This window comes from Morchella sextelata, assembly GCF_020137385.1.
Source record: "Morchella sextelata strain SCLS chromosome Unknown scls_20, whole genome shotgun sequence".
Taxonomy (NCBI): Eukaryota; Fungi; Ascomycota; class Pezizomycetes; order Pezizales; family Morchellaceae; genus Morchella; species Morchella sextelata.
The window spans coordinates 1,525,319-1,542,925 of NW_025408635.1; the positions used below are offsets into that span (position 1 = coordinate 1,525,319).

The 17,607-nt window shown below is 47.4% G+C and overlaps 6 protein-coding genes across 6 annotated transcripts; 5 read left to right on the forward strand and 1 right to left on the reverse strand.

Moving 5' to 3' along the window:
• Positions 1 to 1,373: 1,373 nt before the first annotated feature.
• H6S33_006589 (uncharacterized protein) lies at positions 1,374 to 2,649 on the forward strand (the record flags this gene model as incomplete). The annotated part of the gene is made up of 2 exons (XM_044837955.1): positions 1,374 to 2,341; positions 2,394 to 2,649. The coding sequence occupies 2 exons, from the start codon at positions 1,374 to 1,376 to the stop codon at positions 2,647 to 2,649; spliced, it is 1,224 nt and encodes a 407-aa protein (XP_044690116.1).
• A 1,120-nt stretch (positions 2,650 to 3,769) lies between these two features.
• Positions 3,770 to 4,351, forward strand: H6S33_006590 (uncharacterized protein; the record flags this gene model as incomplete). Its single annotated transcript, XM_044837957.1, has 1 exon — positions 3,770 to 4,351. The coding sequence occupies one exon, from the start codon at positions 3,770 to 3,772 to the stop codon at positions 4,349 to 4,351; it is 582 nt and encodes a 193-aa protein (XP_044690117.1).
• Positions 4,352 to 4,644: 293 nt separating this feature from the next.
• H6S33_006591 (uncharacterized protein) lies at positions 4,645 to 4,959 on the reverse strand (the record flags this gene model as incomplete). Its single annotated transcript, XM_044837958.1, has 1 exon — positions 4,645 to 4,959. The coding sequence occupies one exon, from the start codon at positions 4,957 to 4,959 to the stop codon at positions 4,645 to 4,647; it is 315 nt and encodes a 104-aa protein (XP_044690118.1).
• A 1,871-nt stretch (positions 4,960 to 6,830) lies between these two features.
• H6S33_006592 (uncharacterized protein) lies at positions 6,831 to 7,225 on the forward strand (the record flags this gene model as incomplete). Its single annotated transcript, XM_044837959.1, has 2 exons — positions 6,831 to 6,964; positions 7,018 to 7,225. 2 exons carry the CDS (start codon positions 6,831 to 6,833, stop codon positions 7,223 to 7,225), a joined length of 342 nt encoding a protein of 113 aa, XP_044690119.1.
• Positions 7,226 to 8,214: 989 nt separating this feature from the next.
• Positions 8,215 to 8,838, forward strand: H6S33_006593 (uncharacterized protein; the record flags this gene model as incomplete). Its single annotated transcript, XM_044837960.1, has 1 exon — positions 8,215 to 8,838. The coding sequence occupies one exon, from the start codon at positions 8,215 to 8,217 to the stop codon at positions 8,836 to 8,838; it is 624 nt and encodes a 207-aa protein (XP_044690120.1).
• Positions 8,839 to 16,079: 7,241 nt separating this feature from the next.
• On the forward strand, positions 16,080 to 16,947 carry H6S33_006594 (uncharacterized protein; the record flags this gene model as incomplete). Its single annotated transcript, XM_044837961.1, has 2 exons — positions 16,080 to 16,703; positions 16,765 to 16,947. The coding sequence occupies 2 exons, from the start codon at positions 16,080 to 16,082 to the stop codon at positions 16,945 to 16,947; spliced, it is 807 nt and encodes a 268-aa protein (XP_044690121.1).
• Positions 16,948 to 17,607: the final 660 nt, after the last annotated feature.

Sequence of the window (17,607 nt, forward strand, 5' to 3'; positions counted from 1 at the left end):
CCCTCTGATAGAGAAGATCCCCGGAGCGATGACCTGGGAAAACTGGATGTTTACAAACCTGAGAACGGACCTCATGCTACAATTTGCAAAACAATCTCAACTCTCGAAATGGTACGAGTCGGCGGAGGCGGAGGCGGACCTGGAAGAGGGGATGGAAGGAAATGATTAGGGACGGGATTAGGAAGGGCAGTTTCCTTTTACTCTTTAAAAACTTGTTTTGATGGATCCAGCGCCCGAGTCCGCTGAGATATGTTATTTCTCCTTGTCGTTGGGTTTTCTGGTTGAAGTGTCGTTCTGGAATTTCCTCGTTATTTGTGTTTGTGTTTGCTTTGTTCTTGTTTTGTTCGTTTGCGTTTTGTGTTTGCTGTTTTTCCTTTTTTTCTTTTGTTCGGTTCGTGTTGTAGGCGGTTGAGTCGGCGTGCGATAAGTCTTGTACTTCAAAGCAATATAAGTTTCTTCTTCTTCTTCTGTATTTATTCCACTAATACTATTCTTTGTCCGCACTACGTCATAGGGCTCCAACCGGTTTATCATACCAGGTAGAGCCACCTCATAGTCCATAGTCAAAGTATACCTTTACGTCTACGTCCACGTCTACGTCACTACCTAGGTTGTATTCCTTGGCACCACAGTCTATCGCCTATAGTCCCCGTGATACATCTAGTTCCTCGGACCATTTAAAGGGATGGGAAAAGAGGGCAAAAGAAGATCCACCAAGCGGTATGAGAAAACTTAATCTATGTTTTCTTAGCTTATCTAACAAAATATTAGGTCCGAATTCAAAGAAGAAGAAATCCAGGACCGTCCAATATCCATTTTTTGAGCATTTTCTTGCACTTTGGATAGATGCGGCAGAATCAGAACGAATTGGAGTTACAGGTAATATAATCCGTTCGCAGTCAAAGAGAATTCAAAAAGAGCTTCTGAATGCAGGTGTTCTTGAAAACTATGAGTCTTTTGAGTTGTCAGGGGGGTGGTTGACCAACTTTAAGGGGAGGTACAATATCGGTCGCTTAAAACGACATGGGGAAGCTGGTCAAGTCGAGGAAACCATGCTACCTGTATACAGGGAGCGACTAGCAGAGCAATTAGCACCATTTGCCCCACCAGACTCATATAATTGCGATGAAAGTGGTTTGGTTTACAATAAACAACCACAAAGCTCAAACGTCAGAAAGGATAAGGGAAAATAGATCAGTGGTCCGAAGGATTCAAAAACGCGTATTTCAATATTTCATATCGTTAATTCGACAGGAACCGATAAAAGAAAGCTTTGGGTGATTTCGAGAGCAAAAGAGCCGCATGCATTCAAGAAAAATCACGTTAACATCGCCAATTTGCCTGTTGTTTACCGATATAATAAAAAAGCCTGGATGTTGACTGGGTTGTGGTATGAATTCCTATGGACATTCAACCATCGAATGAGGATTGAGAATCGTAACGTAACTCTTGTTACTGATAATTGTCCTACACATCCGCACCCGCGTCACCCTCCTCAGAACTACAATGGCCCAACTCCCCCTGTTCTAACGAACATAACTCTTATTTACCTTCCACCAAACACTACATCAAGACTTCAGCCTCTAGATCAAGGAATAATAAAAGCATTCAAATCTGCTTATCGCCGTCAATATACAGATAATATGGTACAGTACTTCAACAACCATGGAGTTGCTCCTGAGAAAATCAATATTTTGCAAGCGGTGCATTTAATATCAAGCGCATGGGATGAGGTAACCCCACAAACGATAATCAACTGCTGGCGAAAAGCGGACATTTGTGGTGGAAGCGCAACTCAAAATACTGACCTCAACTGCAACTCTTTACTTCCACAGCGACCCGAAGATCAAGTGCAATATTTTGTTGCTTCCCAGCGCACCCATTGTCAGATTGCTATGCGCCGCATTTTTGACCCTCTATCAGATTTTCAAGTACCCGACCCTAAATGGGCAGAAAGATTTGAGGAGTTTTTTTCCTTCGACGAAGATGCTGTTCAAGAGAGTACCGATTCAGAAATCGGAGGGAATGCACTACCAAGCACATCGCAACTGGTAAAGGCAGGTATCGTATCAGGCATTCTCCTGCAAGATCCGTCCCTACTTGACCAATATGACGGCATGGATAATGAAGAATCCGAAACCGCGAGCATACAGGTAGAAGGCAACGATATTCCAGCTCCTTTAGCAGTTGTTACAACTGAAGGTGCAATCCATTATGCATCAGAGCTTTCTCGCTACCTCCAGTCTCTTAAAACGACAGAGCTGTACAGTAACGGGGGGAAGAGGCTTGGGGTTGATGACTTGGTCAAGCAAGTATGTGAGCTGAAAGTTGCTCTTGTTCGGCAAGTATCCCCTAAATTCTGGATTAGAATCAATAGCTAATGTTGAGGATAGCCACAAGCATACTGCATATGTCCATCAAACCAAAATTAACAGGTATTTTACGGGCGCGCTCCGCGAATACAGAGAGAATGCAGCAGCGGGACCATCTGTTGTTATAAGAGAACGGGCATTGGTAGAAGACAATATACTATTAAGACATTCCATATCTTCCAGTGATGTTGAGGAGGACGAGGAACCTTACTTACCTTCCCCAGTTGTCTGGAGCGGGAGTGGTATCGATGCAGAGTACGAAAGGCTTGCAAATTGAAAATTGCATATAGCTCAACAACCAGCCATCACAGGCTCAAGCTGATAGCACCATTAAATTCGTCGTAAAAAACTGACCTATACACATTATTAACCTGTACTCATCTCTAATACACATATCATAATATCCAATTTTGAAAATTCTCGATCTCAGATCACTTTTCCCTACCGTATTGTGATATTGCTCAGCAACCAGAGGTTGCAAGCCTATGCTGGTACCACCGTTAGATTCCTCGTAAAAAACTAACCTATACACATTATCAGCTTGTACTCATCTCTAATATGCAGGCTGCAGTATCCAATTTTAAAAATTCTCGACCTCATTAGAATTACTTTTCCATACCGAATTCTGATGTAGTTCAACAACCAGCAGTCGCGCATCCAAGCTGGGAGGATGGTTAGAATTGTCGCTAAATTCTGTCCTATACAAAGTATTAGCATATATTCATTCCTAATACACAAGTTGCAATGTCCAATTATGAAAAAGATCGATTTTCTTGAACTTTATCATCAAGAATTTGACTATATCTCTACAACCAGGGCTCAGAGGAAGAAACCGATAGTATGGTTAGATTTGTCACAAAATTCTACCCTAGAAGCACTATTAGTATATCTTTATCCCAAATGTAGGAAAGGATTTGAAGAAAGAAATGCAACTCCTCGAGTATCACCACTCTGCAACCCAACCCTAACCCATATGCCAAGCCCAACCATCCGGGATAGCAGATCTTGTTTCTGTAGGGACAGGGGTTCACTCTCCTGTGAATTCCCATCCGGTCCGAACAGGCCAATATCCGGGATAGCAAATGCATTTTGGTGATGAAAAGTAGTATCCACCAACCTCATCCGGGACAGCAAGGGATCCGACACAACGAGTTCCGGCATATCGAGTTACGACTGTACAGCGAGAGGGAAAATTATTGTAGAAACAGGGATAAGCGAGCGCCACCAGAGATCGTTGATTCCTATTGATGGTGCTGAACGGTGCCGGGTTCGAAGGTTCTAGCAACACCCGAAGACACCAATTTTTGTATGTAGGTATGAGCTGTGAAGGTCCAAATAACCCCATCGGCCCCACTGGCATCGCCATCTATTCTTCAACTCTGCCGTGTTCTATCAAAATGGTCACTGTCCGATCCGATGACATTGAGTACAAACAGCGATGCTATGTCCAGGCATTGAGGTTCTCTGCTGGCTGGACATATGATCGCATTTCCAAAGACCAAAACCTTCCTCTCTCTACAGTAGCGAAGATCTGTAATACTCCTGCTACACCTAAGAGAAAGAATAGGTGTGGTAGGAAGATCAAAATCGATACACCTACTCACCGTAGGCTTGTCTACGTTGCTACCTTAAACGCCGAGAACCGCCGCAAACCCTACGCAGACATCGCACAACTTGTTGGAGTAGAAGCTGATAGTAAGACTTTACAAGAAGCTTTTGCCAAAGAGGGTTATCACCGATGTTCAGCACGCAAGAAGCCATCTCTCGATGATATTAAGCGAGCAAAGCGGTTGACATTTGCCCTAGCTCATCGACACTGGACAGTACAAGATTGGAGGCGTGTAATATGGACAGATGAAAGCTATATATGGCTAGGGGGTAAGAGGGGGAGAGTTTATGTCACACGTGCGGTGGAGGAGGTTTGGTTAGAAGATTGTCTTGCCCCCAAGTTCAGTAAGCAAGATTCAGTTATGATTTGAGGCGGCATTCTGGGTGCTGGTGGGAAAAAGATTATGCTCATATGGGAGAAAGAGGATTGGGGTACGATCACAGCAAGAATATATATAGATGTTACGAACCATACCCCTATACTAAACGTATGAGTTACTAGGAAGTCTGGAAGGTTCCGTGGGATTAATAATCGGTTGTCATCTCCTTTGCTATAAAGAGTCGTTGTGTCTCCTGTTGTCTTTCTTTCTCTTTCCTTACGCAACATCTTGTATTCTACTTTGGGTTATTACTTTGGGGGTTCGCCTCGCTTCAATACATTACTTTACTCGTAGTCCACGTTGCGCCTGCTGTCCCTCCTGCCCAGTGCTTCCGCTAGTATGATCTCCGCCGCCTCCCTATCCCTCGCCGCATCCTTCTCGGCTAACCGGCCGACCGCCGTTATCTCCGTCCTCGTATGGACCTTTATCTCTGTCCTCGTACAGACCTTCGTCGCTGCCCTATCCTCTGTCCTTGCACAGACCGTCGTCCCTGCCTTCGGACATACCCACGCACCCTCCTTCGCCCTCGCGTGAGGACCGCCCCTTCCCTCTGGGAACCTAACCATGTCCCTCGACCCCTCAGCTTCTACCCCGCCCATGGTTCCTTACAGTAGACCACGTTCTTGTACCTGTTCTTTGGCCTATGTGGTACTGGGAAAGTCTAGCGGAGGGTGGTGGTCACAGTCTATGGGTAATGGAGGACGGGGCATCTGCACACAGAGCCAAATTGACACAAGCATACAGAGACTACTACCAAATCCCCTGCCTCAATTGGCCACCTTCCTCGCCTGATCTAAATCCTATCGAAAATATTTGGAACCTTTTAAAAAATCGGCTTAATAGTAGGAACCCGAGGCCTAGGGGTAAAGCAGAGATCAGAACAGCTCTCCTGGAAGAGTGGGATCAAATCAGTATTGAGGAAATTCAAAAGTTTGTAGATAGTATGCCTGAACGTATCCAGGCCGTAATACAAGCTAATGGGGGTCATACTCGCTGGTAGTAGACCTGCCCGCCCGTTGATATTTGCTTTTTCTTTGATATTCGCCACTGTCTCAAAACCCTTGTCATATCCCTGTCTCGCACCCCTGTTTCTACAATAATTTTCCCTCTCGCTGTAGGAACATGCCCAAAATGATCGCCCGCCCTGCACATCATGACGCGTAGTCAGTCTAAGGTATGTACCGGGTCAACCATAACCGGCTCACACCCCCGTCCCCAGGTACTCGCGAACCCGAACAAAATCAAAGCTCGAAATCGACCAAGCTCGAAGTCGGCGCCCTCGCGATCGCGAGGTGGCCTACTGCTACTCTAATTTATACATAAACGAAAACCAAAGATATAAAGAAATTGAAAATAAAATAATATAGTAATATTAGCGAGTATAGTGTAACGTGGTCCTGATACTCAATACCTGTCGATTTGCACGATCGACCCACCAAACCGCTCCAAGATGTCACACCCCACATCTCTCGAGACACACGGGTTGGAGAGTAACGTAGTACTACTATGTCCTGGGCGTACGAGACATTTATAGAGATTATGCCCTCCTAGGGCATATAAACACAGTTACAGTGGTCGTAGGTGTTACAGTAGGGAGTACGTATGTTGAAGTACTTGTAAGAGTGATGACAATGATGTCAGGCTTCAATGTTACTGTTGAAATGCTTGCAGCGGTGACGACAGTAACAGGAGGTTTCTCTGTGTTTATACGTCCCCAAATGCTATTGGGGGAGCAAAGATAATTCTTTGTATCATAGCATGCATCTCTGCATAGTCCCTGGGCTGTAACAGGGCACAGTTTCTCAGAAGTACATGTATACTATTTCCTTGTAAGCTGTATGTTGTAAGTGTTCAAGTTAGGACAATTATAAGGACTGACATTAAGATTAGAGTAATAGGCATCACCGCGGATGAGGTATGAGCAGTGGACCGTTTGGAAGAGCACGAGCAAAACTAAAAGCGGGGGATTGAACATTGTAATGGAGCTATGTGTTGAATCATTTGTATGAACATGTGGCGCTTTATAACTCTAGGAGTCGTGGAAATGTGTACCTGGAATAATTCAGTAAAGTCATCGGGAAAGTCGTTTCTGGGTCCCAATTCTCGCTGGGAAATGTCAATATTTTGGTGGAGGGAAAGTCATTTTAAGGGAAATCGGACGACTTTACAGACGACTTAACTGACGACTTTACTGACACCTTTACCTGTCACGCTTTTGTCACTCATTTTGGGGGTATTACCAAGGGGGGATAAGCTTTGGCCACCGGTGATGCTCCACATGATTGACCAAAGCCATCGCCAATGAAACGAGCCATCAAAGTGCATCCTACTATTATACCTGAAGCATCAAGTCAGAATACCCTACATGTATATGCCAAACAATGGATCCACCAAAATAAAATTCTATCCCCTTATATCACTATAATGGGTAGAGAAGGCTCAAAATCCGTTGAGGACAATACTAAGGTTCATGACTCAAAGCCAGCGAGAGGAACTAGAGTCCTACCTCATCGGAAACAGCACCCGTCCCATTGAGGTAGATCTCATTCCAGAGGCTACCAAACACCTCCGAAAACGCAAAGGCGGCGGCCACGGTGCCGGCGGGTAAGCCCCTAAACACACACATCTTCCAAACCCCGCATTAATACCCCTTCTAGGTCCCTCAGCAATGCCGGCGGTCGCACCATCACCAGCTCCGGCATGCCCAAAGTCTTTGGCGGTTACTACGGCGGCGCCGCCGGCGTCCCGTTCACTAGCGGCAAGCCTACACCCAGGGGGCTTCTCCCTCTCTACCTTGGGGTATCGGGCGTCTACCTCTCTTCTGCCGGGGAGTGGCTATACAGTGGCATCCATGCATACTGGTAGGACGACGAGGTGGAGTACCAGAATGCGGAATTACCAGTGCTGTGCCTGTGCCAGGAGTACTCAGTGTGCGGATGCGACGAGAACCATTAGAAGGCGTTTATTGACTCCATGGTGGCCAATACGACCCTCAGTCGGCTGGTGGAGGTGAATGGGACGAGGCCATGGGAGCTTGTGTTAGTAGAGTACATATGGATATAGTGAAACAAGCTTATTTATACAAGCCCCCCATTAATACCACGTGCGTGTACCCTGCCTGGGCTGCACTGGACCCAGCCACACAGAAATCCCAATCCCGTGGGCGGGCTTGAGCCGGTACTGCCGAACATACTAGCTACATATACTCTACCTAGGTGGTTTTACCCACCATCCTCTTCTCCCGAACCCCCCCGCTACCCACAACTTTCTGGAACGGCCACCAATGATCTCTCTCTCTCTATGTATATATATATATACACAGTAGCTTATATTCTCCAGCCTTCCCACTTGGTTTCTTTCCCTACACATCTGCTTTTCTTCCTTGTCTCTCAATATATGCATCTTCCATTATTCCGAGATCTAGAAGGTTCTAGCACGGTTTGTGCAATAGTAAACTCAGAACCTCCAGTAGCAAGGTCCAACAGGACGGACCCCATTTCTTTGGCAGAGTTTCCAGTCTGCCGCGAAGGGCTTCTTTGAGAATTTCCAGCAGAGATATCTAGCATACTGCAGTCTTTATTCTTTATTTCATGAATTGGCCGCCGTTTGTGAGATCCTGCCTGAGATTACCTATCCCTTAAGCTATCGATCGATGCTAACCCCCCTATAACAGAGAAATTAAATTTGTATGAGAGATCTATTATTTGATAACAGAGATAACGGTGTTGAATGAATGTCAGGCAACCCATATGTCTGCCCCCCCTCATACTTTACATACATGACCCTCGTACCCATACCACTAGAACCTACACACATAACACCCGCGCACAATATTATCGGAAAACTACACTTCAATGGAGTCCTCTCCCGAAATGCAAGCGCTTATCCGCCTCACCCCAGAAGAGCGAACCTTGATGCGCACGCCCGGAAAACGTTTCAATATAGCAAGAAAAAGGCCAGAAGAAGAACCTCCTAAGCCTCTTGACGACTTCTTCACGCAGGGGTATCCCCAGTTTAACTTCGTCGCCAGCGCCTCGCCCGAATCTCAGTGGAAACGACTTGCCCTGTCCGAGCAATGGTCGCCCGGCAGCCACGATTATGCCTCCGCCCGCGCACGATTCGAGGCCGCCTATGATAACCAGTTCAACACGGCAATAGATGGCTTTTTCAACCATTTCGTTGATTTTGATTACAACCCGCGTGCCGAGGCCAAAGCAGAATTCGAACGGCTGCGTCAGAGCAAGCGGTGGTTTGACGATGGGCAGAAGAATTTGAACGGCTGGTACAAATGGGTGGAATATAGGAGGGCTCGCGTGAGGTTTTTTAACGCATTCCGGGACGACTTTTCGTGCTTCTTTGGAAGCGGCGATGATGTACGGGATTGGGTGTTCTTGTGCGACATTTTGCGTGTTAAGCCCACGCCGAGGACTATCGAGCACTGCAAAGCTGTATATACCCCCCCTCTGATCCCTCTCTGACCGTTCTTCAACCACGTCCTTTGGCCAACCTGTGACAACTGCTGATTATGGGGTTGCCGTTGACAGGCGTTGGAAAGCTACTATGTGAACATATACGATCTCTACGATCATGTGCGCTCTAAAGAGCCTCTACTATGTCATGATACGGTCGCTGAGCTGAGCGTATACTCTCGGGATAATAACAAGCTCTATCCTCTAGAATCGGCCAAGACAACGTGTATGAAGTTCTTACTCCGGAGGTTTGTGGGTGTACACGGAATGAGATGGGACGACTGGGGTAGAAAGCTGGTTACTGAGGCAGAATATAATCAGAGTAAAGAGGACATGCATAACCTAGGAGAATTAGCTCGTGGGGGGGGCTGGTAGCCAAATTCGTGGGCTTATGCGGAGTTGATGCCGAGTAACCTTATGCCATGTTTGATATGAATCTCTATTAGCATTTTCTAATATTGTTTTATCTTTGGATCTTGGGGTTCTACTTTCTCCCAGTCATCTATTACATGCGTCTCTTTTATTTTTGTATGATATTTTCGCTTCTTACCCTGTCGCATTCGGCTTTCTGAGTATCATTGAATATTAAAACTCTTGCACCCATCCTCCACACGCATATCAGTTCATAAGTTCAACAGCACCGCCATTTAATCTCTATCGATATGGGAAATAAATTCGTCTTAGTTTCCGCACTGTATGCCACTTTCCAGGCTGGTATACCGGTATCAATTTGCCACCTAATAGGCTCCTACGGACTCAATTGAGATGTCAATCTAGCCAGCTCCCAGCACTAGATGTGGGCGGTGAACCGGGTCTTATAGAGGGCCAATCGAGGTGCCAATTCGCGAGCTCTGAGACTCTATCCTCCAGCTGCCAATCCCATGTACTAGTAGTGAACTGCTTTATATATTCAAGCCGACAGGTCGATATATGTCCATATCACAAGAAAAGGAAATTTTCTCACTTTATGAGGCTTTTTGGCACCCTTCCCAGCTCTTTTTAGTTCCCTAAGTAGGTATGACACTTCTTCAAATTTCATAAACTCCTTGAACGCAATCAATTACTTCATTTTATCTCCAAGAGTTGGAAGCGCAGTCCTCCTTCTCTAAAGCCGCCTTCTTGAATAGAACTAGCACTGCATTCCAAGAATCTCCTACATTCCCAAGACAAAGGTGTTTTGCCTTGATTTCAGCATAGAGGGCCTTGCATCTCCGAAAAGTAGCAGATCCATCAATGCTATCCTCCAAATCTTCAAGGCCCTTCCGAAATAGGCTCCAGTACTGGAGCCATTGAGCTTTCACTATCCGAAATAGCTAGTGATCCTCTGGAATAGAAGTCGGAAGGAGATACAGGCTGCGGTTGCATTAAACGAGCAAGATCCATTTTCCCCTAATACCAAGCAGGTTCCGCGTAACAATGGACTTCTTTAATAGGTGCAAAAGATGACAGCTAGAAGGCCCCGTGTAACGATTCACTCAGCCAAGAGATGCCGAAAGCTGCCGGCGGGGAGAAAAGATTCCGCATAATGATAGACTCCTTCAAGAGATACCGAAAGCTGCCGACAGAGAAAAAGGCTCCGTGTAACGATGGGTCTTTTCAAGAGTGCTTGCGGAGGAGGGTGAATGCTTTGCGCAATGATGATTTTCTTTAGGGTGGAGGTGAATCTAACGGGCCCGGGATCTGTTGATAGTACCAGCCAGTTCAAATAGGTACGAACACCTGCCTGCCTTCTCACATCCACCTGGTACAACTGGCATGTATTGTTCTATTCCGGACTCGGTTCTTGCATGTGCATTGTAGACTCGTAAATGGGTGTATGCCGAAGATGGGTGAATGCCGACGTTGCAACCAGGTTGAACGAACTGCTCTCGCCCAAATAATCCCTGTTGGGCATTCCACCGTCTTCGGCATACCCCCATCCACGAGTCTAGGTAGTGGTTTTCTTCCATTCCTGACTTGGGGCATATATGACACCCTGGTATCTTTTTCTCTAATGGAATCTTTAAATTTAACGGTATGCTACCCCCCACGGTGGGGGCCACCGCGAGCAACATCTACACGTCGGCGCCATCGACGCCCGCCGACCGCCGCCAATGCCCGCCAACACCCCGCCGACAGCGCGCAATCAGTAGCGTCAACGCCTTCCGCCCATCATGTTATCCCCGGCCCTCCACTCACAGAATATCACGATATCATCGCCTTTCACACCCGTCCGTGATTTCACTACAGTTAATCATACATATGAATTATTAAAAAAAAAAAAAAAAAAAAAAAACTACAATTAATCATAATATATCACTCGCACCAATACCCCGACCGTGAACTTAGCGCAAGCATCTGAATCACTCCCACACCTGAGATAATTCCCCAACACACTAGAATAACCCACGGCAACCACCCTTTCCTCACTACCCGTAATTTCGTTATAGCCAAACACACAATCTCACTCGCGCCACGACCTCCGATCGTGAGAAGAATCTCCCCCAGCGACTGAACCCCTCCCTTAGGACTAACCCACAACCCCCACCATATCCCATACCACACTGTCCCGCTTTTCCCTCCAACCAAGCACACGATCTCATGGTCAACGGTCTCACTACAGCCAAACACACGCTCTCACTCGCGCCAAGACCCCCGACCGAGTGAATCTTGACCGACCGAGTAAACACCGCACCACAACTCAATTTATTCACAGCGAACCACTCTTGCTTCTGCATGTTTATCATGCTCTTCACTGAATCATCAAACCCCATCCTCCAATCTCTCACTGCGGGAGACACGAGCGCGCCAAGACCTCCGACCGAGCGAGATCCAGCTTTAAGCGACGAAATTAATCCACCAATAACATATATGTATGCAGCGGAGAAGACACGATCGGAGAGCTATATTCGTATGAAGCACAAAATAAACGGCTTTGCTCCAGGAAAGGCAAGGTGTTGTTCCAGCAAAGGTAGCACCACCACAGCTAAGCTACACCGTTGTTCCAGCAAGAGCAAACTCTTGTCGGTAGATGTGGGAAATTCACTTTTTGCGGGAGCGGAACTGGTCTTTATATAGGAGAAGGAAGAGTAGGAGGGGACAGAGTCACTGCAGGGATGGAGGAAACTGGGCTGGATGTGCTTCTGCTGCTATTGGTGTATCATGTTATAGGATGAAATAAGTCACATTCGCGACCTCCCTATCGCAGAAATCACTAGCCGAGCATTGTAACTGTTGGAAACTCCTGATTCGCCCGGGTAGGCAGTTTGCTGCATTTAGCGGTCTTTGGAATACTCCGAGGTGCCAAAAGCTTCGTAAACTGCTACCCCATGACAGTAAACCGCTTCCCAGATAGGCCACCCTAATGCATGGGAGAGATTCTCCAAATGTCTCGTACCTACAAGGGATAGGGGTGCCCGCGTCGTCGGTTTATTGGATAGGGGCAGCTGTCTGCGTTCAAGCACGGCCATGATCAACAATGCAGTATGGTCAACGATGCAGTATGCATTGCCTACGGTATGACCTTTGTGGTGTAGAATAGAGAGGTAGGTCACCTCCCGGCAGAGGTATAACTAAATCGCCGCCCGGAATCCACAGTGGATTCTCGCGCCTCGTCTCGCTAGCGCCGCCTCCCGACTGTAAAAGGCGGTACTCTCAGGTAGTGATTCAAGCTGGTAGTGTGGGCGAGGTTTCGGTAATGGTTTTGCTCTTTCTGAGAGATAGCACAGCCAAGGAGTAAGGACGGAAATAATGGAAGGTGACGCTATCGGAGGTGCAGTGGTGTTTCCCAAGTTCGAAAGGCGATGGACATTACTTGAAGTTAAAAGCGACCAAGTAATAATATTAGTAAGGGATCGCACTCTCCAAGCTCTGGTAGGTAACAGTTGTGTATGTCACGGATACTAATAGGTGGTGGACGGCGGGTGTGCATAGGAAATCGGCCGAGTGAGATTGCATGATGGGGTGCGGGTTGATGTCGACTCAGAGTTCGTGATATTGTATAGAGAGATTTATATGGTAAGCTGGTGCGAGAGTATGCAGGCGACCTCTAGGGGGTCGTTCATAAGGGGGTCGTCTGGTAGTGGATTATGTTCAAGCGAGTGATACTCTGTGATTGTGGTGGAGGTTTTTATTTTTGTTTAATTCATTAATTGAGGTGGAGGTTGCGCAGCGAGAGATGAGGCTTGAGATTGCAGAGCCTGGTAGTCAGTGGGTGTCGGGGGTCAGGCTGTGGGGCTTGTCGAGAGGGCGGCCAGACAGCACGGGGCCGTAGGAGGGCGTGCTGCATGATAAACGTTGGCAGAAAATGGGTTGGAGGTGAAAGCGGAGACAGATATTGCGGAGATGGAGGTGGGCGTGCGGCGCGGTGGGATAGACCCGGGGGGGGGGGATGCCGAGACTCTGCTTTGTGGCGTGTCTTCTCACTTACCCCGCGCCCGGGGAGGTTTTATTTGTTTAGTGCCTAACCCTGTGTAACCCATGAGGCCTTACTTTTGCGCCCCCCAGTTTCTCTGGGTGCAGAATCAACACCATACACTTCCCAGAGTGCGCCCTCTTCCGCCACGCCTCCCAGATGTCAATCGACGACCGTTCTACCACCTCCATATGTAAACAGCGCCATACGACACCACAGCGCCCACAACCTCGACGACCACCACACCTTGATCATGGAATATGACTCGGTCCGACTCCAGTGATCGATCAAGACACCCATCAACACCCGTACCTTGCCAGTACACGCAGATGACTTGAAGGGAAGGTATAATGCCATAGGCAGCGTCACTGAGATGACACACCTTGGAACATACGAAACGCAAATAACCCAGATGCTCTGCAATCATGGATTATCACTCGTCAGACCTAACAAGCGTGCCCAATGCCGATCGACAAGTATCCCAGGTACAAGTGAATGACTTTACAGACAATATGTTAGCTGGAAACAATTTTTCTAACGATTTTACAGATGATATTTTCGTTGAGGATGTGATACTTGAATATGAATTGATGCGAGAGGAGAGCGCCTTCACAGTTCTGTACACCACTTGCGTGAATCATATCTCGCTGTACTAGTATGTGTGTACACCGTCCCAATGTTGTTGTCTTCTACTCGATTATATACCAACTTGACATGTATGTGTTAACTTCAGGTGATGATATAGAGAGGGAAGTGCAGAAGGTGATTCCCGCCTCTTACCCCAAACTTAATTTACACTGCATATTCCAAGCTGCGGGGGTGAAACATGTCAGCGGGGCGGGCCGCGGTGAACTTAATGCCCGCGCATATTTATTTTAAGCCACCGTCCGTTGCATTAACAAAAAGATCGGCGAAAAAAAAGAGGTTGCTGTGATCAGGTAAACGCAGCGAATAGCCATGCTCCCAAGGTTGTACTTTTAATACCGTTACGGTCACGTGGCCTCTGTGAGCGGCGTACAAAATATCATACCTACTACCTCCGGCTAGTAGACGTTGATCTTTTTATTCACCGATCTTTTTTTTTCTGTTGGCTTAAAAGGTTTAATGAAAGCTTGTTTCGACGCCCCTGGCCATGGGTGGCCAGTCTGCTGCTACTATGTAGCTTGCTTTTTTCTCCAGGCAAAGGAAATTTTTGCGCAACTTGTACTTTCTCATAGGTTGTCTAATATCGCTCATTAGAAACTCGGATTTTCATTTTCAAAGTGAAAGGGGATCGGGAACCCATGTAGCTAAAGTTCCATCTGCTCCTGTAGCTGACATGTCACTTTCTGATAAATACTCGATACTAAATATTTAGTCCTCGAGTATTTCTCAGTCTGTAGCTGCAGGATGCCCTGTTTGTCGGTAGTACTATAGTTCGACGCGTTTGGTTTCCTTTTCGCTTTGGAAATGGGAAATAGGGATTAACTAAAAGCCTCTATTGCCGAAATTCATGACATTTAAGCAAAACCAAAGGCTGGCTCTTCTTGGGGCTGTAATGTTGCTAAAAAAAGTAGAATTTGCTCTAAAGGAAGAAAAATCTCTTGAAGGAGGAGTGACAGACGTTACTTTCGCGACCAAGAACCTAGGGTTAGGGATATTTGAGCAGGATTTGCAAGAAAATCCACCAGACCAAGTTAAATCCTCCATTTAGTGCCCGACCCTGAAAACGCACGAAGGGGTAAGCGAAGACTTGAATACATGTACTCGCGTTTCCGAAACACGAGTGATATCACATGCACACAAGAAAACCGCCAAGGCATCATTTCCGATTCTCTAGAACTCACAAGCACGAGTAGTTCCCAAGGCAGGCACGAACTTCGAAAGCATTGATTGAGACATCAAAAGACCAGAAACCTTCCGGCTTCCCGTACATGAACTACAGATTGTCCTATTGCTTGCTGAGCCGTCGAAGGTTGATCGTACGTGCAGTGCGTTTTTAGATACATCCAACTGCAGTGGAAACACTTCGAAAACAAAAAAGGAAGATTGATATAAAGTCCACCAAATGGTGTTAAACCTAGTACAAAATAACTTCGTTGCCTGTCCCTACCCTCGTCTCCTGCATAGGTTGTATCATCTCGCACAGATCATTGAACGTGTCACAAGTGGATCTTTTTCTTTTTCTTAAATCATTTTAATTCTGATTCTAGGTACGGAATGGTCGCATAAAGTATAGTAAAGAAACCTATCCCCGACAGGAACGTACCGTTTACCCCCGTAAAAGTACAATGAATCGCAAGGAAATATAGAAAAAGAAGAGAAGACGCAAAAGATACAAACGGAAGTTAGAGGTCTGGAGCAAGTGCTGCCAGCCTGTGGAACTATTCAGAGGCATAGGCCTGTTTGCCCTCAGTGGGCTGCAGGGTGGTGATGGTGTCGAGAAGCCTACCTAATAATTAAAGACTTTGGCTTTGTGTAATGCAAAATTTGGTAAACTAGGGGAAAGCCACGATTATTCCTTGGAGACATGTCTCACCCACGGGCGAATCACGAAGCCTTTGCAGGCTGGCTGTGTATACCAGCGCCACATGAGTGTCATCAAGTGGTTGCCTGAAAGCCCCGCTGGTACCTAACCTCCAAACATTCACTCCAGGCCCACGACCGGAGATTTTGTACCAGCCATACCAACTTTCTTTTCTGCACATCCCCTTACCCAGCCACTTCCACCGCAGGGTATAGAGATATATATTGTTGTCAAGCGCTCCCGATCCCGGGGAAAGAAAACGTGTCAATACTCCATCCAGCAGCAAGCCAGTGGCATTCACAGCCCGGACGATTACCTCAACAGCCCCCCATGATTCCCCTCATAGCCCCCATGATTCCCACCATATCCTCCGTGATTAGCCCTGCGCTCGGTGTTTATAAAGACCTATCCCCTGGTATCTCCCCACCTCTTGCTGCCGTTGCTGCTCTAGTAGTAGTCGCTTTCGCGGCCTTTGTTCGGGGCCCCACCAAGGAGAATGAGGCCGTCAGCTATCTTCGTAGTGGGTTCGACCTTTTGGAGAAACAGGAGACCGAGCAACGGGAGCTGTTGAACAGACTGGAGGAAGAGAGGAGAAGGATACAGGATATGGAGGCGGATAGGAGGCGACGGGAGTTGGCCATCGAGCGTGCTACGATAGTCTTAGGGCAGACAAGGGCCGGTGCAGTGCGAGAGGTCAGGGAGGAGGAGAGGCAACAGAAAGAGGAGGAGAGGCGACAGAAAGAGGACGAGAGGCGACAGGGGGAGGAGGATAACAGGATTGAACGAGAGAAACTTTTCCACTTTGCCAGTATCGGCAAGTCTGGCTGCGGAAAGTCCTCGCTCATCAACGCATTCAGGAACCTCAGAAATAATGATGCTGGCGCCTCGGAGGCGGGCACGACGGAGACGACGCTTGAGATTGGGCGGTATCCGGCCGGATGCTGGGACGGGGCCTCCCCGAAACAGGATGGTATGGTTTGGTATTCCGGGCGCTGGCACGCAGCGCATTCCTCTCCACGACTACTTTGTCAAGCAGGGGCTGTTTATGTTTGACTTCATCATCCTCGCAATCGGAGACCGTTTCGAAGAGTTCCGACTCCAGGCAAGCACCCGCGGCCCTCTCCTCCACAGGGCAAGCACCGCAGAGCACAACCGCTGCGGCGAGAGAGTGCAAGCCCCAAGCTGCCCCCCAAATTGCTCCCGAATGTGCAAAAGGTAGTATACACACACGCACCCACGAATGAGAATGAACCCTTCAAAAAAATAGTCCGTAACTATTCTGACCTCCGGAATATGCTCGTTGTAAAGCCTTACATGTTGAACCCGACCGTTGCATTACTCACGTTCTATCCTTATGCGCCCATTCCGCGTGGGATAGCTGCGTTTGGGGGGGGGGGGGGGGGTGGTGCGGGTCGCGGACTATGAGGAGCGGAGAAAAGAACGGGCGGCAGAAGGGCGTAGTCGGGGCAGCAACGTGCAGAAGGGTAGAGCTGGTCGGGCAGGGGGTGGGGGAAATCGTCGCAGTAGGGCGATTGAGGTGGATAATTGGCGCAGTAGGGGAGAACGGGACGGTATAGGGGAGGCTGCTGAAAGTCGCAATACCAAAAACTCGCAGACGTGAGCCTTATAAGACGGCGCCTATATCCATCCCCAAAGCAAGTGGTATCCCTTAGGTTGTCAGTAAATGTTGCCCCCCCCAGGAAAAAGCAAAAGCTGGCGGCTTTTCGTAATAGATCTTGTTATCTCTCTCATCAAATAATTGATCTCCCATATGTACAAATCTTCACCTTCTATTATAGGGGGCAACATTGACAGCCCAAGGGATAGCGCAATATACGACTTCTCTGATCCCTCCATGTCCATATTAATCTTGTTCTTC